General features: G+C 52.2%; 1 protein-coding gene across 18 annotated transcripts in view; it reads left to right on the top strand.

Moving 5' to 3' along the window:
* DNM1 (dynamin 1) overlaps nt 1-16,504 on the top strand; it is a 43,524-nt gene that overhangs the window by 11,320 nt on the left and 15,700 nt on the right. For 13 of the 18 annotated variants that reach the window (XR_015136272.1, XR_015136273.1, XR_015136271.1 and 10 more), the window contains exons 2-11: nt 2,951-3,024; nt 3,262-3,411; nt 3,749-3,952; nt 4,244-4,342; nt 4,448-4,608; nt 5,573-5,715; nt 5,850-5,985; nt 6,182-6,249; nt 7,371-7,509; nt 14,634-14,720. Coding sequence is in view for 14 of the 18 variants with exons in the window: in XM_086324862.1 (XP_086180988.1) it covers nt 2,951-3,024; nt 3,262-3,411; nt 3,749-3,952; nt 4,244-4,342; nt 4,448-4,608; nt 5,573-5,715; nt 5,850-5,985; nt 6,182-6,249; nt 7,371-7,509; nt 14,634-14,720 (1,261 nt within the window). In the remaining 4 variants the exon portion in view is untranslated. Of the gene's footprint in view, nt 1-2,950; nt 3,025-3,261; nt 3,412-3,748; nt 3,953-4,243; nt 4,343-4,447; nt 4,609-5,572; nt 5,716-5,849; nt 5,986-6,181; nt 6,250-7,370; nt 7,510-9,106; nt 9,246-14,633; nt 14,721-16,504 lie in introns of all 18 variants that reach the window. The other 5 variants (XM_086324871.1, XM_086324858.1, XM_086324861.1 and 2 more) reach the window with 1 other exon arrangement.

Raw genomic sequence — 16,504 nt, 5'->3', positions numbered from 1 at the left:
CCAGGGAATTCTGAGAGCCTGGGCCAGGGCCAAGATGGGGCCCCTCGCCACCTGGGCACCCATCCCCACCCCAGCCTGGGAAATCTGGGTCTGAGTAGGCACTGCTCCCACACATGCTCTGTGCTCTAATCTCTGCTTCCCATAAGCTGCTTGTCCTTTAAGTAGCCCTGGGAGGCAGCAACTCGGAGCAGGCTGGCCCAGACCCCTGATCACCCCTCCAGCTGGGCTCTGGGTTCCCCACACCCTCTATGTGGCACCTCAGGGACCTCCACCCCTCAGGCCTGCCAGGGCCAAGTGGGTCCATCTGTGCAGGAAAGGGGTGAGGGGGGGTGGTGCTCTCAGGCTAGAGCTCCAGGGAAGGTTCATGTCTCTGCCTGGGGAGGGGCTCTCTGTGGGGAGTCCCATCCTTTCCAGCCCTGCCTGCAGTTTCCATGGCAACCACTGTTGCCATGGTATTGCTGGGTGAGGAGAAGGTGGGGAAGAAGGTAGACCCCAGGTCCCCATATCCTCCCCAGCCTCTGTGAGCTGAGATGCCCTATCTCTCTAGTCCTGGGGGGCGGGTCCCAAGTACTAGAGGGTCACCCTTGCAAAGAAGTCAACGAGTAAGGGGTAAAGACAGAGACAGGAAGTCCCTCCCCCCCCCAGTTAACCACCGCCCCCTCTGTGCTGCCTGGTGCACCTCCATTCCAGCACATGTCACACTGCATCACATTATCTGTTTACTTGTCTGTCTCTCCCACCACGCTGTGAGTGCCTTGAGGTGGGAACCGTCTGACTCATCACCTCCCATCCCCCGGGCCCAGCACAGGGCCTGGCACAGAGCAGCTGCTCCCAAATATGTTCTACACTGAATTTAATTGAATTACATAAAAAGCCAAGTCTGGCTCCTCAGGTTTAGAGGGCAGCAGAGTTTGATGTTCCCAGGCTCTGGGGTCCGACAGCAGTGGGTTTGATTCCCCGGCTCTGCCATTCCTGACTGGGTGACTTTGAATGAGTCATTTCACCTCTCTGAGGCCTTGGTTACCTCATCCGTAAAGTTATCTTCTCCATATGAGAGCACTTTTTGAGGACTTGGGGATTCAGTTCACTTTTATTATTTATTTTTGGTTCCATTGGGTTTTCACTGCTGCCCGCGGGCTTTCTCTAGCTGCAGTGATCAGGGCCTACTCTTCGTAGCAGCGCTCAGGCTTCTCACTGCGGTGGCTTCTCTTGTTGCGGAGCACGGGCTCTAGACGCACAGGCTTCAGTAGTTGTAGCGCACTGGCTTAGTTGCTCTGTGGCATGTGGAATCTTCCCTGACCAGAGATCAAACCTGTATCTCCTGCCTGCATTGATAGACGGCTTCTTATCCACTGTACCACCAGGGAAGTCCTCAGCGCCCATTTTTTTAATGTAATTTTCTGGCCATGCCACACGGCATGTGAGCTCTCTGTTCCCTGACAAGGAACTGAACCCGCGCTCCCTCAGTGCCCATTTATTAAGCACCTCTTGTAATGGAAAAGTGCGAGCCCTGCCCTTCTGAACCTCACAGTCTTGCGCAAATGAAAAGCATTTGCCTGGCACCTAGAAATGATGGATAAATGCAGGATTTATCATGCTCCTTCCCCACAAAGTGGCTGACTCCTCCTCATTAGTCTCTGCTCTCCCCAGAGGTGGGGCAGGGTGAGGACAGAGAATGGAAGAGCCCTCCCCAGGGCCCCCAGATGAGGCCTTGAACCCAGAAGCCTGGGCTGATTCTGTTGTTCCGGGGACACTCTGCCCTTAACCTGAGGCACAGAAAGCTTTGTGAGTCCAGGTCAGGCTCTGGGCTCCGGGTAGGGCATCCAGGTTTCTGTTCTGGCTCTGTCCCAGCCCTATAGTATCTTGAGTGTATGCTTTCCCCTCCCTGGGCCTTCATGTGCCTCACCATGAAGGAGATCTCTGTGGCCCCTTAGCTCCCCTCTTTCCTGAATCCTGGCAATCCCCTGTTTCTAATCCCAGTAGCCTGATCCCTGAAGAGGCCTCCACATCACCCTTGTGCTGGCTTGGGTGGGGCTGTGGGTAAACAGGTGGAGTGATGAAAAGAGCTGACAGGACAGAGAGAAGTGGCACCCTGAAGAGTTAGCCAGAAGGACTGCTGAGGCTGAAATTGACATAGCAGATGTCTGAGGAATAGACATCAGGTCTACAGGCAGGAAGTGACTTTGAGACCCCCTCAGTCCAGTCATTCAAAGGGATCTGGGTCTGCTGGGAGATGATGGGCAGAAAGCCTTCACCAGAGGGTCAAACAGATCTACTGCAGGGTCTAGTAGATACAGGCTGGGCAACATGAATATCTCTGAGCCTCAGTTTCCTCATCTGTAAAATGGGGATAATAATACTGTCTTCCTAGTGAGGCTATTGTGTAGAGTCCATGAAATATTGCCCACAAAGAGCCTGGCATGTGGTAGGCACTTAAGAAGCATGAGTCCTTTTCCTTGTTTCCTCCTTTCCCTCATCCCCCTCATCCTCAACCCCAGCCAGATGGGGCCAGAAAAGGGGAAGTGAGATCCTGCCTTTCCCCACAGCGGAAAGGAGGGGACGAAGTGCAGCTCCATTTCCTTGGCACCCACTCTGTGGCCACCGGACATTTGGGCATTGGGGTGGGGCACCTCATGCCTCAGTTTCTCCTGAGTTGAATGGCAGTGATTGAGTTGGGGCAGGGACTTCCTGTTGGCTCAGAACCAACACAGGGCAGACTGAGAGAGGTCTGAGGGTCAGTTCAGACTCACAAATTCTGTGACCCAGAGGACTTGAGGGTGGTCTTTTCCACCTTTCTCAGCTGCCCTCTCCCCTTCATGAATCCCTTGGGCTGAGGTGTGGTGAGGCACTTCCGGGGAGCTTTGAGGCCCCCGGTGGCAGGACAGGCGTCCCTGGGACACAGGGAGCCTCCTCAGACCTTGACTCTCCTCTCACCCTCAATTCACTGCAGGGACTTCTTGCCCCGAGGTTCTGGCATTGTCACGCGACGCCCCCTGGTCCTGCAGCTGGTCAATGCTACTACAGGTATGGGCTTCCCCTCTTTGGACCTCATTCCTCATCTGAACAGCAGGGATAAAAATGCCTGACGGAGAGGAGGCCTTGTTGTCGGGGGAGCAAGAATAAGGCAGTGTTTTGTGTGTGTGTGTGTGTGTGTGTGTGTGTGTGTGTGTACGTGAGGGGTCTTTTCCCAGTGGGAGATGAGACCCAGGAAAGCTTTGGTTATGATGCTTTCTCCCCCGCGCCCGGCTCCTTCTGGGGCAGAATATGCCGAGTTTCTGCACTGCAAGGGGAAGAAATTCACTGACTTCGAAGAGGTGCGCCTGGAGATTGAGGCTGAGACCGACCGGGTGACCGGCACTAACAAGGGCATCTCTCCAGTGCCCATCAACCTCCGCGTTTACTCGCCGCACGGTGAGATCTGACCCTGGCCCCGCCCCCGGCCTCTCAGCTCCCTCGCCGAGTCCCGCCCCTTAGGAAACCGTCTCCTTGGCCCCGCCCCTTAGCCGATGCCTCACGGGCTTCACTCCTCGGCAGGTCGTATTCTGGCCCCCGAACCGAGCCGTGGCTCCGCCCACCTCTGGCCACGCCTCTAACGGGTCTCCGTTCTAGCCCTCCGCGTTTCCCTAACCCCACCCACCTACGGCCACGCCCCCAAACACGTCCTCTCTAAACCCGGCCCTGTTCCTTAATCCCCCCGCCTACGGCCACGCCCCTCGCCTTGAGCCCGCCCTCTCGCCGCCCTGTCCAGTGCTGAACCTGACCCTAGTGGACTTGCCTGGAATGACCAAGGTCCCGGTGGGGGACCAACCTCCTGACATCGAGTTCCAGATCCGGGACATGCTTATGCAGTTCGTCACCAAGGAGAACTGCCTCATCTTGGCCGTGTCCCCGGCCAACTCTGACCTGGCCAACTCTGATGCCCTCAAGGTCGCCAAGGAGGTGGACCCCCAGGGTAGGTTCCCACAGGCGGCCGACAGGCAGGGCCCCGGGGGTCTATTCACAGGGTAAGGGGGAGCCACCGGAGGGTCTAAGCGAATAGCAGTGGGATCATATTTATGCCCTTAAAAGTCGTTTGGGCCACCGTGGAGAATGAATGGGGGCGGAGCACAGGCAGGCAGTGAGTGAAGGAGGGAGAGGGCTGGGAGATAGCGGGAGTGTGGTGGGATCGGGAGTGCCTGGGGTCTTCTGTATGAGGGCGAGTGCAGATGTAGACAGCCCTCTCCTGCCACATCCTCCCCACCAGGTCAGCGAACCATCGGGGTCATCACTAAGCTGGATCTGATGGACGAGGGCACAGATGCCCGCGATGTTTTGGAGAACAAGCTGCTCCCGCTGCGCAGAGGTAGGTAGGCCATGCCCCTGACCCACGTGATAGCCCTTCCCTTTCACCTCCAGCCCCTCACTCCCTGCAAGACTGAATGCCCCTTGACCTCCACCCCACCCACAGGCTACATTGGAGTCGTGAACCGAAGCCAGAAGGACATCGATGGTAAGAAAGATATCACAGCTGCCTTGGCTGCTGAACGCAAGTTCTTCCTCTCCCACCCTTCCTACCGCCACTTGGCTGACCGCATGGGCACGCCCTACCTGCAGAAGGTCCTCAACCAGGTAGGGGCTCAGGCCAGGATGAAGTCTGGGAAACCAGCCTGAGAACAGAGTCATTGAAGTGTATTTTGGGAGGGTTGCCCACTGTCCCACAGTGAGGTAGCACCCGAGCTTCGTTGCCCCTTTCCTGGGGCCAGGAAGGGAGCCCTGGCACCCTGCCAGGATGGAGGGTGTCATTGACGAGGGCTTGGGCTTAGGGGCTAGGACTGGAGCGTACTTGGCTGAAGACCTTTGTACCTTCTGAAATGGGGAGAGGCTGATCTGGGGACAGGTGATCCCAGGGGACTCCTTGGATATTTCTATGCCTGGAATGAGGCTTCCAGAATCACTGAGGTGTGTGTGTGTGTGTGTGTGTGTTGACAGTAGGGAGGCAGTGTGACGTGGGGCAAAGTTGGGGTCCCTGGAGGCCATACACCTTGTTTCTAATCTCAGCTTCGCCTCACCCACCAAGACTTTCCAGCTCTCTGAGCTTCTATTTCTACATCTGTAAAATTGTGATAAGACTCATTTCTTACAGTCATTGTGCATTTCAGGGAGATACTGTGTGGGGTGACCTAACCAGAGTCCCAGAACTTGAGAATTACCTTAAGGGAGGCCTTAAACCTAGAGGGCACAAGGGGGCAGTCTTCCAGTCATCACTGCCCCTGATTTATTTCATCTGGTTCTTGTGGTGTCTAACACTATTGAATTAATCAAAACCAGGTGATTTCCAATAAAAATCTAAATTTCTGGCTTCTATTAAAAATGGCATTACTGACTCATTAGTTCAATTAAAACACCTCTGTGAGCACCTACTGTGTGCCAGGCAGCTTTCATTCCGGTGGGCAGGGCAGTGGTGGGCAGGGCTGTGGCTCTGCACCTCACCACGTCCACACGGGCCCCAGACATCCTGGTCCCTACCTGGTCCTGTGGGCTTTCTGGGTCTCTGTGACCATGGTCTTCATGCTTTCCTCACCCCTACCCCCAGCAACTGACAAACCACATCCGGGACACGCTGCCAGGGCTGCGAAACAAACTCCAGAGCCAGCTGCTGTCCATCGAGAAGGAGGTGGAGGAGTACAAAAACTTCCGCCCTGATGACCCAGCACGCAAGACCAAGGCTCTGCTGCAGTGAGGCCCTCCCCAACCCCTGACTCCCCATTGAGGAGCTGCCCCTCCTGCAGCCTTTCAGCACCACCGGGTCTCTCCCTGGGCTCCCTGCACTGGGTTGCTGCTGCCCCCTCAGGTGACACCACTCTCCCCAGGATGGTCCAGCAGTTCGCTGTAGACTTTGAGAAGCGCATTGAAGGCTCAGGGGACCAGATTGACACCTATGAACTGTCAGGGGGCGCCCGCATCAACCGGATCTTCCATGAGCGCTTCCCTTTCGAGTTGGTCAAGGTAGGCAGCCCCCCACCCTGGGGCAGGAGGGTTCACCTCCCTCCCACCCACTCACCTACCTAGAACTCTCTCACACGTATGTTGGTTGACTTAACTAGAGGCCCTGGTGCCAGTCCTGGGAGTGGGGTGGAGCCTGTCCTGACCTCCCAAGTACAAACAGAGGCCCTGACCAGCCATCTCTTGGTCTCCTACACAGATGGAGTTTGACGAGAAGGAACTCCGAAGGGAGATCAGCTATGCCATCAAGAATATCCATGGCATTAGGCACGTATGGGGACTGGGGAGGGAAGCCGAACCCTGGAAGGCAGAAAGGGTCTAGCGCAGAGGTAGAGGGAGTGATGGAGTGAGCTCCCCTCGGGAAGGATGAAGAGCCCTAGTGCTCAGTCTCCTCAACCCCGACTTTCCGGCTTCCAACTTGGACAGGCTCTGGCGAGGGGCACTGGATAGGAGACCCGGGCTACCCCAATACCTGCCGCCTGCTGCCTGCCTTTGCCTGTTCCTGGGCACAAGGCTTGGCGGCTAGACTAGTTGGGTACAGCCCAAGGTACAGGTGGCAGGGGCAGCACCCTCTGGGCTTGGGTCCCCTGCCCATCCCCAAGGTGAGACAGCTCCCATCAGTCGTCTCCAGCACAAAGTTGCCCAAACCAATGGGTAGGGCCTGAGATAGGCTACCACGTGTTGGTCTGTGAACCTTTTGTGATGGAATGAGGCCTCTCAACCCTCCAGACCCTCCCATGATCCTGTTAGCCCAAAGTTGGCCCCATTCCGCCCCACTTCCCTCCTTCCAGTCAACACCAAGGCCAGTGGAGCAGGAAGGAAGACTGGGAAATAGACCAGTCCTTAAAATCTTAGCCTCTGCTCCAGGGATCCAGAGCTACACTGGTCCTTCAACAAGAAAATTTAAAACACCCGCTATGTGCCTAGGCAGTGAACCAGACCAAAATGTCACTGCTTTAATGCAGGTTCCATTCCAAGGTTTGGCATGAATTTACAGACTGCATTGGCTAAGGCACAGGAAAAAAAAAAATCTCTCTCCTAGTCTTAAAATAAAATGCTTTCTTCCCAGTAAGGCTCTCAGAGACAACCCAGTTCAGCAGTTTTCAAACCATTTCTAGCCACAGAACCTTTTGTAGGAACAGAATCTGAAGACAAAACAGGACATATGCACCAACTATAAGCAGACCTTACCCTGAAAAGCATCAATTGAAAGACCTTCATTAGAGTCCCTCCTGCCCATTTTACAGATGGGAACACTGAAGCCCAGAGAGGGGTAGTGGGAGGACCCCGAGGGCAGAGCTCAGGGGGTCGGGATGGGGCCCTGGCCTGGTACTCCTGGCAGGAGCTGGCCTGTGACACTGTGCCCTTCTCCTGCTCCGGGCATTCAGAACCGGGCTCTTTACCCCAGACATGGCCTTTGAGACCATTGTGAAAAAGCAGGTGAAGAAGATCCGAGAACCTTGTCTCAAGTGTGTGGACATGGTTATCTCGGAGCTAATCAGCACCGTTAGACAGTGCACCAAGAAGGTAACTGGCGCCCGGCCAGCCCCTCCCACCTCTGCCCCGCCCTGCTCTGCTGCCAGGCGCTCCTTCCCCACCCCACCCCACTGCCCCCTAGTAGCATGTACAGACCTCAGCGGGGCGGGGGAGGCAGGCCACCGCAGTCCAGGAGAGCGGGACTCTCTGAGGGGGCTTCAACCAGCCCTGGCCCCCAGGCTGGGGGGACCAAGGGATTAGACATTGGAAAGACAGATATGGCAGTGGTTATTTGCTCCGAGAGCCCACCAAGAGCTCCCCCAGCTCAGGGAGAAGAAGGGACTCAGTCCCCTTCCTGCTCCCAGAGGTGGAGTCATCTTTGGGGTCTCCAGGGAGGGGTCTCAGGGAAGTCTTGGCCCTGGAGACAGAAGAGGTACAGGACCTTCTTGGGTGCCGCCCAAGGGGCCTGGACAGCCAGAGGGATCCAGAGGACCCAGGTCAAGCAGGTACCCCAACTCCCTACCGTCCTTCATCTTCCCCATCTCACCCCCACCCTCACTCAGGACCCTCACTCAGGACCTTCCCTGTCCCTTCCATCCACATCTAGACTTCCAGGGACAGAATCCTCCTCCATCTGCCTCACAGAACCACTCAAGGAGGGCAGGGCAGGGCAGGGAAGATGGTACCCATTTCACAGCAGGAAGACTGAGGCTCGGGAGATCAAGTGACTTGCCCAAGGTCATGTGAGCTCAGAGGTGGCAGAGCTATAACTCCGAGCCAAGGCTTTGGACTCTACCCCCTAGCCTCCCTTCCTCTCCCCTCCCCACAGCTGTCCTGGCCCCTCTCTATCACCATCTTCACTCTTTTCTGTCTTTCCTCTTCTCTGTCTTTCCAAACTGAGCTCCTCCAGACTCCACTGGAGGAGAGGCACAGGATGCCCCTTGAGGAGAAAGGGAAGGGCCGGAGTAGAGCAGGAAATAGAGAATGGAGACCAGGCAGCTACACACAACTCTGGGAGGCGTCCTCTACCCCACAGTCTAGTAAATGGAGCCCCCTGGAGTTGTGCAGTGCACCGCCTGGGCAGCGGGCTGCCACGACCTTGGCAAATAGGGAATGGTGCTGGGCTTTGGAGGCGGGACGAAGCAAATACAGGAGGTTCTGGGAAACCTAGCATTGACCAGAATGGAGGTGAGTGGAGTCCGGGCCTGGGTCAGCTCCTCAGCAGGACCCCGGGCTGTGACAAAGACAGCGCTGGAAAAGAGAGAGGGGGCAGGCTTCAGGGTAGCTGAAGAGTCGCGGAGCCAAGCCCTGGGAAAGAATATGAACTCAGTAAGGGCCCTTGGATGGTGCCGGGGCTTGGTCCCTCAGACCCCTCCCATGCCCTCAGAGCCCTGGAGGGGGAGGTGCGGCGCTTGGCAACACCCGGGAGGTGCCAGTCTGGGTGGTAACAGGAGGGCCAGGCCCAGCGCTCACATTGTCTTCTCTCCTCTCTCTCTTTCTCTGTGTTGGTGTCTCTCTCTCTTCCCTCGTGCCCCTGCCATCCTCCACCCTGCACCCTGGCTCCGCTTGGCCTTCACTCCCCTCCACCTCCTCGCCCTCCCACCCCTGGCTGCACCCCGTCCTGCCCCCCTCCTCCTCCCGGGTGCAGGACGGGCCTCTTCACACCTGACCTCGCTTTTGAAGCCACAGTGAAAAAGCAGGTGCAGAAGCTTAAAGAGCCCAGTATCAAGTGTGTGGATATGGTAGTCAGTGAGCTCACGGCCACCATCAGAAAGTGTAGTGAAAAGGTATGATGGCCGCCTGGGAGGGGCTGGGCCTGGCCATGGCTTCCTCACGGCCAGGGCCTCCTGTGGTGGGCCGCAACCAGCTGCTGAGCAAGCCTGGCGACCTCTCAGCACTCAGGTGGACCCAGGCCAGCCCGGATGGCTCCTGGCTCTGAGATCTGGTGCCAGCTTCTAACCCTGGGTCTACAGTCCTCATAATCCCTTCAGGTCCCCACCTCCGCCTAGCAGACTGCTCTCACCCAAGCACCCTCGGTGGTGCCTTTGACAACAATGATAATAAGGAGCTGGATGCTGTTTATTGAGCACCTACTGTGTGCTAAGCACTAGGCTAAGTGCCTGCCCTTGTTATCTAACCTCATCCTTCGAACAACCCCAAGCAGTGGATAGTCTTATCCCCATTTTACAGATGACAAAACCGAATCTCAGAAAAGAACAGCAGAATGGGATTCAGGTTTACGGAGACCAGGGGAAGAGGTCTTGGATCAGGGCCTCCTGGGCCAGGGGAGCCATCCCAGTCCCAACACTAATTTGCCTAAAGGCATATTGGATTACTCCCTTGATTGCAATCCATACACGTTTGCCAGGGTCAGCCTCTTTTGAGTAGTCTCTGATCTTTCAGATGCCTTTTTCCTGTTTGTCTACTTCAGGGCATTTGGGGGATTTTTCACCAGATCATCTAAAGCAGTCCTTCCCAGAGGCCTGCATGAGTCCAGCCTTGCTTGTGTTTGAGAAAGCTCCTATGCTGGGAGGTGGGGGAATTTTTGCCTTAACTTCATGTCTCAAGTAAGGTATCACAGTTTTTGTGGCTCGTACACAATTAGTCCTGTGCGCCCCTTTCACAGTCCTGTCTCACTTTTGCTCACTTTTGTGCCAGATGGGAATGGATTAAGCAAATTAGCGTCCACTCAGTGCCTGATCCAGGTGGAATCAAATCTGAGCTGGATTCTCTATTGTAGAGTATATATCATGATATCTAAATCATGGTCCCACAACATCATGACTACTAAGCGATATGATCTTAACTTTTGTTAAACTAAAAAATACTGAGTTTTTTTTTTTTTTAATTTTTGGCTGCACCATGCATGTGAGATCTTAGTTCCCCAAACAGGGATCCAACCGAAGCCCCCTGCCGTGGAGGCATGGAGTCTTAACCATTAGACCACCAGGGAAGTCCCATGCATTTATTTCAAGCTGCCTCAAATCTCTTTACAAAACAAGACAATATCTAATTTTTTTTTTCATTTTGGTTTTTCCTAGTGAAAGTGATACATTCTCAAATAGATAAAATACGGAAAACCCCTAAGAATAAAAAGGAGGCAACAACCCTCCCTTTCAAGAGAACCACACTGAGACTTTCATACACTTTCTGTAAATACACTCCTCTTTTATTTATTTAGACTTAACTAGTTTATTTATTCTTTCAACTTTTTACTTTTATATTGGAGTATAGCCAATTCACAGTGTTGCAAGAGCTTCAGGTGTGCAGCACAGCAACTCAGCCGTACACATATAAACTACATATATAAACTCCCCTCGCATCCAGGCTGCCACACACATGGTCCTTTAAAAAGAATGAAATTAGCAGTACTGATTTCATTCTGATCATACATGACTGTTACCAAAATACTCAAACTGCACAGAGAATGCAAAAGTCCCTATAACCCCACAGCCCTGGAGATAGCTGCTGGCAGCACTCCTTCCTTAACTAATTACACATATTCACCAGTTTTAACCAGAGATCACACTGACCACACTGATCCATGGGCTCTTCGTTTTTACTGAATAGTATGAACTGAAATCCTTGCAGTAGCTACATAAAGACTATGCCCTTGAACAACTGTACTGTATTCCACTGTAGAAATATGACATGATTTACATATTCAATATCCTATTGACAGACACTTAGGTTGTCTCAATTTTTTGTTTTTCGTTTTACAAACAGTTCTGCAGTGAATAGCTTTATAAATGTATTTGCACATTTATCCTGTTGTTTCTTTATAGCAAATTTCTAGTATAGAACTAGCTAGCAATGGATGTAAGCATTCACACTTTTGGTAACTTCTGCAAGATTTGCCCTCCAAAAAGTTTTAACCAATTTATTCTTCCAAACTATTTTTTCTATACATAGACTTATGTACATTATTAGGTACTCACACTGTGAATATATTAGTATCCTGCTTTTTCTCCCAACATTTTGGTGGGTGTTATTACAAAGTCAATGTGAGCATTTCTAATGATTGCATAATATTCTATTGAATTGATTTATTACTGTCATGGTTTATTTAACCATTTTCCTATTGATGAATGCTGAAATTGTTTCCTGTCTTTCAATATTATAAATACCCTGGCAATGAATATCTTTGTGTATAAGTAGTTTTAATTTTCTTTCTCTAGGATTATTTCCTTAGGACAGATTCCTTGAAGACTGACTACTAGATATAGAAATTGTGAAACACTGCTGAATTGCATTCCAAAAAAGTAGTAATTAGGGTAAATTGTAATATGTTGGAAACAACCCAGATGTCCATCAAGAGGATATTGATTATAGTATTATACAATGAAAGACTAGTTGTTAAACGGGCAAGGGATATTTATTTCCATTCATATGTCCTTCCACAATGTACTATGGGGGGAAAAGCAGGTTTCAGAAAATAATATATAGAATTTAGGGGGAAAGAAATATATTTAAATGATAAATATACAAAAAGTAAAATACAATATAATAACCTACATAAATTATCAAGTTCTAAAGGCATAGTTATTAACCATTATTTTGAGAAGGCAAAGAACATAGGAATTTTTCTGTTTCTACTTCACAAACTTCAGTCATATTCAGATTTCTTATAGTGAGTTGGTAAGTTTTTGTAAGTAGACAACTGATCAACAAAGACTTTAGAGAGGAAAGCTTGTAAATTATTTATTTTTAAAAATGCCCTTTGATTGATTTAATGCATAGTAGTTTTTTGGTTTACATAGTGAAATTCACCCATCTTCATCTTTTTTTTTCCTCCCTAAGTCTTCCAAATTTAGCAACACCCTTCTGCTAATTATTCCTAGCCCTGCTGGGCTAAGCGTTTTCATCTCTGGATGAAATCTGGAGTTTACTGTCCAGCACAGGATGTGCTGCTCAGTCCTCTCAACAATGCCAAGAGGGAAGGTGCTATTATTACCCCATTTCACACATGGAAAAACTGAGGCTCAGAAGGGTCCAATCACTTCCCCAAGGACAGTCAGCAGGGCAGGGGGCTGGCTTTGAACCCAGAGCCATGTGGCTCCACGGCCTGCGTTCCTGACTCCTAAACAGTGGGCTCCAGGCTGACTGCCCCACTTAGCCAGGAACTGAGAGAGAAAAGATCCATTTTAAAAACTGGCTGAAAGTCCTGGAAATGCGCAAAGGCAGCCAGAATGGAAAAAGATGCTCAAAGGGAACAGAACTGCTCAAAGGGGCTGAGGCTGCCCTGTCACTTGTGACACGTGGAAAACTTGACCACTGTAGCGTCCAGGAGGTTAGTGGGAGAACTGGTCATGCTCTTTGGCAAACTGCTCCTCCTCCTCCCTCCCTGCCCCTACCCCAACCCCACCCTGGGAGGAAGCACTTGGGACCATCTCAGAGGAGGCTTTTCTGGTGGCCGTGACTCAGTCTCGAAAAGGAGTGACAGCGCATCCTCGAGCTTTGTGGGGCAGCAGGGTCCACCGGACCCCTCCAGCCAGCATTTGTTTTTAAGCCCCTGGTCTCAGGCTGCCTCTCTCCCAGGTCCCCTGAGCTTGGCCACATAAGCCACACCCTTGGCACAGTCATGGGATGGTTGGGAGGATGTGGCACCTCTCAAGGCTGCTTCTCCTGGGCTGACACCCAGGACGCTGCTTTCTTCCCCACCCTCCTGCCTCTCCGGAAGACCTCACCCCATCTCCTTGGCCTCCTTCTTGCCCTCAGAATCCCTACTTGTGACCCAGGCACACTAACCTTCAACTCTCTTCCCACAGAGGGGGATCCGCCTGAGAGACCTGAGCCAGGCATAGGAAGAGGGACAAGGTGTGGGTCTAGTTTTGCCCGGCCTGAGCCCCGCCCAGCAGAGGAGCAGGTCCCTGGGAGTAGACTCCTGTCCTCAGCAGTGCAGCGAGTCCCCCTTTCTGAGGAGTTGCTGGTTCATGAGCCACAGGGCAAAGGAGCCCATGTCTGCTCACCTTGGCAAGGAGGGCAGAGACATCCATCCTTCATTCATTCACTCATTCCTTCAACATTGCCCTCTTTGAGCACCGTGGTGTGCCCAACCCTGCCTCTGCCTTCAGGGCAATTACAGTCCAGTTTGGTGAGGGAAGAGGGTGTGTGTTGCAGGGGGTGGGGGAGGGGACATAGAGGTTATCATGGTGGACTTTCTGGAAGAGGTGACATTTCAACAGAATCTTGAAGGGGGAGTCCATCTGGGTTTTGTCCAGAGCCTGGCTGAGCTGGGGACAGAGTTCATAGGCCAAGGATTTGGAACAACTTCCCCTTTAGCCTCAGTTGATTAAAAACTAGGAGCGGAAGAGGGGTGCTGCTGAACTTCTACCCCAAAGGAGTGGGGCAGACACAGGCAGGCTGGCCAGCCAGCTTGGAGCCAGGCAAATGTGTCTGGGGGGTGGTAGTGCCAGGCCAAGGCATGCAAAGGGAAGAAGAGTTGGGTGGATTCTACCATGAAGGCCTGGGGCCCAACCAGGCCCCCCGCAGGGTACTGCTCATGCTGCTGCCTTCCCCCCCAACTCCGCATGCCGCCCCACCCCCCAAGCATGCCTGTGCCTCCTGCATGGCCCTTGTGTGACTGTTGGTTTTCCCCTACCTCCCCTCCCCCAGCTCTTACAAGGAGCATTGCCTGTCCCCAGCCTGACTCAGGAGGCCAGCTGGCACCTTGGGCCCTGCCCTCCCCAGATTCTCCCCGGACAGTAATCTGCAGGCTGTTACCTGCCTGGTTCCCCACTTGAGCGTGTCTGCAAGCCTTTGAAAAGGCAAAGCGTAGCCCTGAGGATGAGTGAACGTTTGGGGAGCTAACTGTGCCCCCAAACAAAGGCCTCAATCGAATAGGTCTGTTTCCAAGATGGCTGCCAGCAAGATGGCTGCCGAGGAGCAGGCTGATTCCCAAGCACTTGTGCGCATGGGAACTACCAGCCCCCATGAAGTTGCCCAGGTAGGCTAGTAAAGAGGGCCCAGACCCGGGAAGGCCCTTGAATTGCCATTTGGCTCCCACGACTGAGGGAAAGGGGTGGCCGTGGCTTGGTGCCGTCAGCTTCCTGGGCCCCCAAGTCTTGGGCATTTGGTGTGTCCCTCCCACCCCACCCTGGATTCTGGTGGGCTTTGGGTGCCCCCTGCCTGTGCCCCCTGTGTACCTGGCTCTCTCCCCTGCCACCCTTTCTCAGCTCCAGCAGTACCCCCGGCTGCGGGAGGAGATGGAGCGCATTGTGACCACCCACATCCGGGAGCGCGAGGGTCGCACCAAGGAGCAGGTGAGCCCACTTGGCACTGCCCACTCTTCCCTGGCCTTGAACTCCTGCCCCTGGGCTCACCTCCTTCTTCCCCGTTAGTCTCTTCTGTCTCAGTCTCTCGTATACGTTCTCTCCCCATATTAACTTTATGCGTCTCTCTTACCCTGTTTTATTGTGAGAAAAAAATACACATAACATACATTTCACTGTTTTACCCACTTCAAATCGTGCAGTTCAGTGGTCTTAAGGACATTCAGATTGCAACCATCACCACCATCCATGTCCAGAACTTTTTCATCTTCCTAAAATGAAACTCTGCCCGCCTCCACCTTAAACAGTCCCTGGCAGTCCAGTGGTGTAGACTCTGCGCTCCCAATGCAGGGGGCTCAGGTTTGATTCCCAGTTGGGAAACCAAGATCCTGCATGCTGCATGGCACAGCAAAAAAAAAACACAAAACACAATGACTCCCATCCCATCCTCTTCCCAGCCCCTGGCAACCACCATTCTCCTTTCTGTTTCTATGAATTTGACAAGTCTCGGTACCTCGTATAAATGGAAGCAAACAACAACTGTAATTGTGTGTCTGGCTTGCTTCACTCAGCGTAATGTTCTCAAGGTTCATCCATGTTGTAGCACGTGTCAGGATAACTCTCCTTTTTAAGGCTGAATCATATTCCATTGTTTGGGTAGACCACATTTTGCGTATCCATTTGAGTTGGGTTTTTTCCCCCCACCTTTGGGCTATTGTGAATAATGCTGCTATGAACATGGGTGCACAAATATCTCTTTGAGACCTTGCTTTCAGTTCTTTGGAGTGTATTCCCAGAAATGGAATCACTGGATCATATGGTACTTCTATGTTTAATTTTTTGAGGATCTGCCATAGAGTTTTCTACAGAAGCTGTTCCATTTTACAATCCTACCATCTGCTTCTCAACTTTCTATACTCTGGTCACCCCTATTTGGGCCTCTCTCTCTATTTCCTGTTTCTCTGGGTCACCATACACCCCCTCCTAGGCACCCTCCCTTCCTTTTATGTAGTCATCTATCAAATACTCATTCATTCATTCAGTAAGAGGCATGTCCACTGAGTGCTCCTCTGGGTTGAGAGGAACAGAAGTAAGCAGGCCCCCTTACAGCTCTCACAGAGCTCACAGGTGAGTCCTTTTTCCTTGTCCATCTCCCTGTCATCCTTCCGTCTGTACCCACTTCTGGCTCCCAGTCCCCAGCCTCATCCTTATACACTCCTTCTCCACAATGGTGCTGTCCTCAGCCACCCACTTTTTTCAGTTTCAGTTTTGGCTGTGCTGGATCTTCGTCGTGGCATGCACGGGCTTCCCTTGTTGAGCATGAGCTCTACGGCGCATGGGCACAGTAGTTAAGACACACAGGCTTTAGTTGCCCCACAGCATGTGGGATCTTAGTTCCCTGACCAGGGATCAAACCCACATCCCCTGCATTGGAAGGTAGATTCTTAACCACTAGACCATTGGGGAAGTCCCAAGTATATGCATTTTAATGTTGTCATATATTGCCAAACTGCCCTCCAAGAAGATGATACATGTTTATACTTCCATCTATGGTATGTCTTCCTACAACTGTGCCCACATTGGTCCCAATATTTATTATTAATTTGAAAGGTCAAAAAGGGTCCCATTTTAATTTACATTTCTTTGTGAACAAGAGGGAGCATTTTTTACATATCCTTATTGGTTATCTGCATTTCTTCTATGGATTACCCATTCAGGTTCTTTGACTATTTTGGTTTGTGTTTCTTGTCTTCCGTTTATTGATTTCTAGGAAC

The sequence above is a fragment of the Bos grunniens genome, chromosome 11 (genome assembly GCF_055505025.1).
Source record: "Bos grunniens cultivar Pamir isolate PY7600 chromosome 11, Bosgru_T2T1.0, whole genome shotgun sequence".
Classification (NCBI taxonomy): Eukaryota; Metazoa; Chordata; class Mammalia; order Artiodactyla; family Bovidae; genus Bos; species Bos grunniens.
The sequence above is the reverse complement of the archived record's forward strand: the minus strand, read 5'-3'. Positions and strand labels throughout refer to the sequence as shown.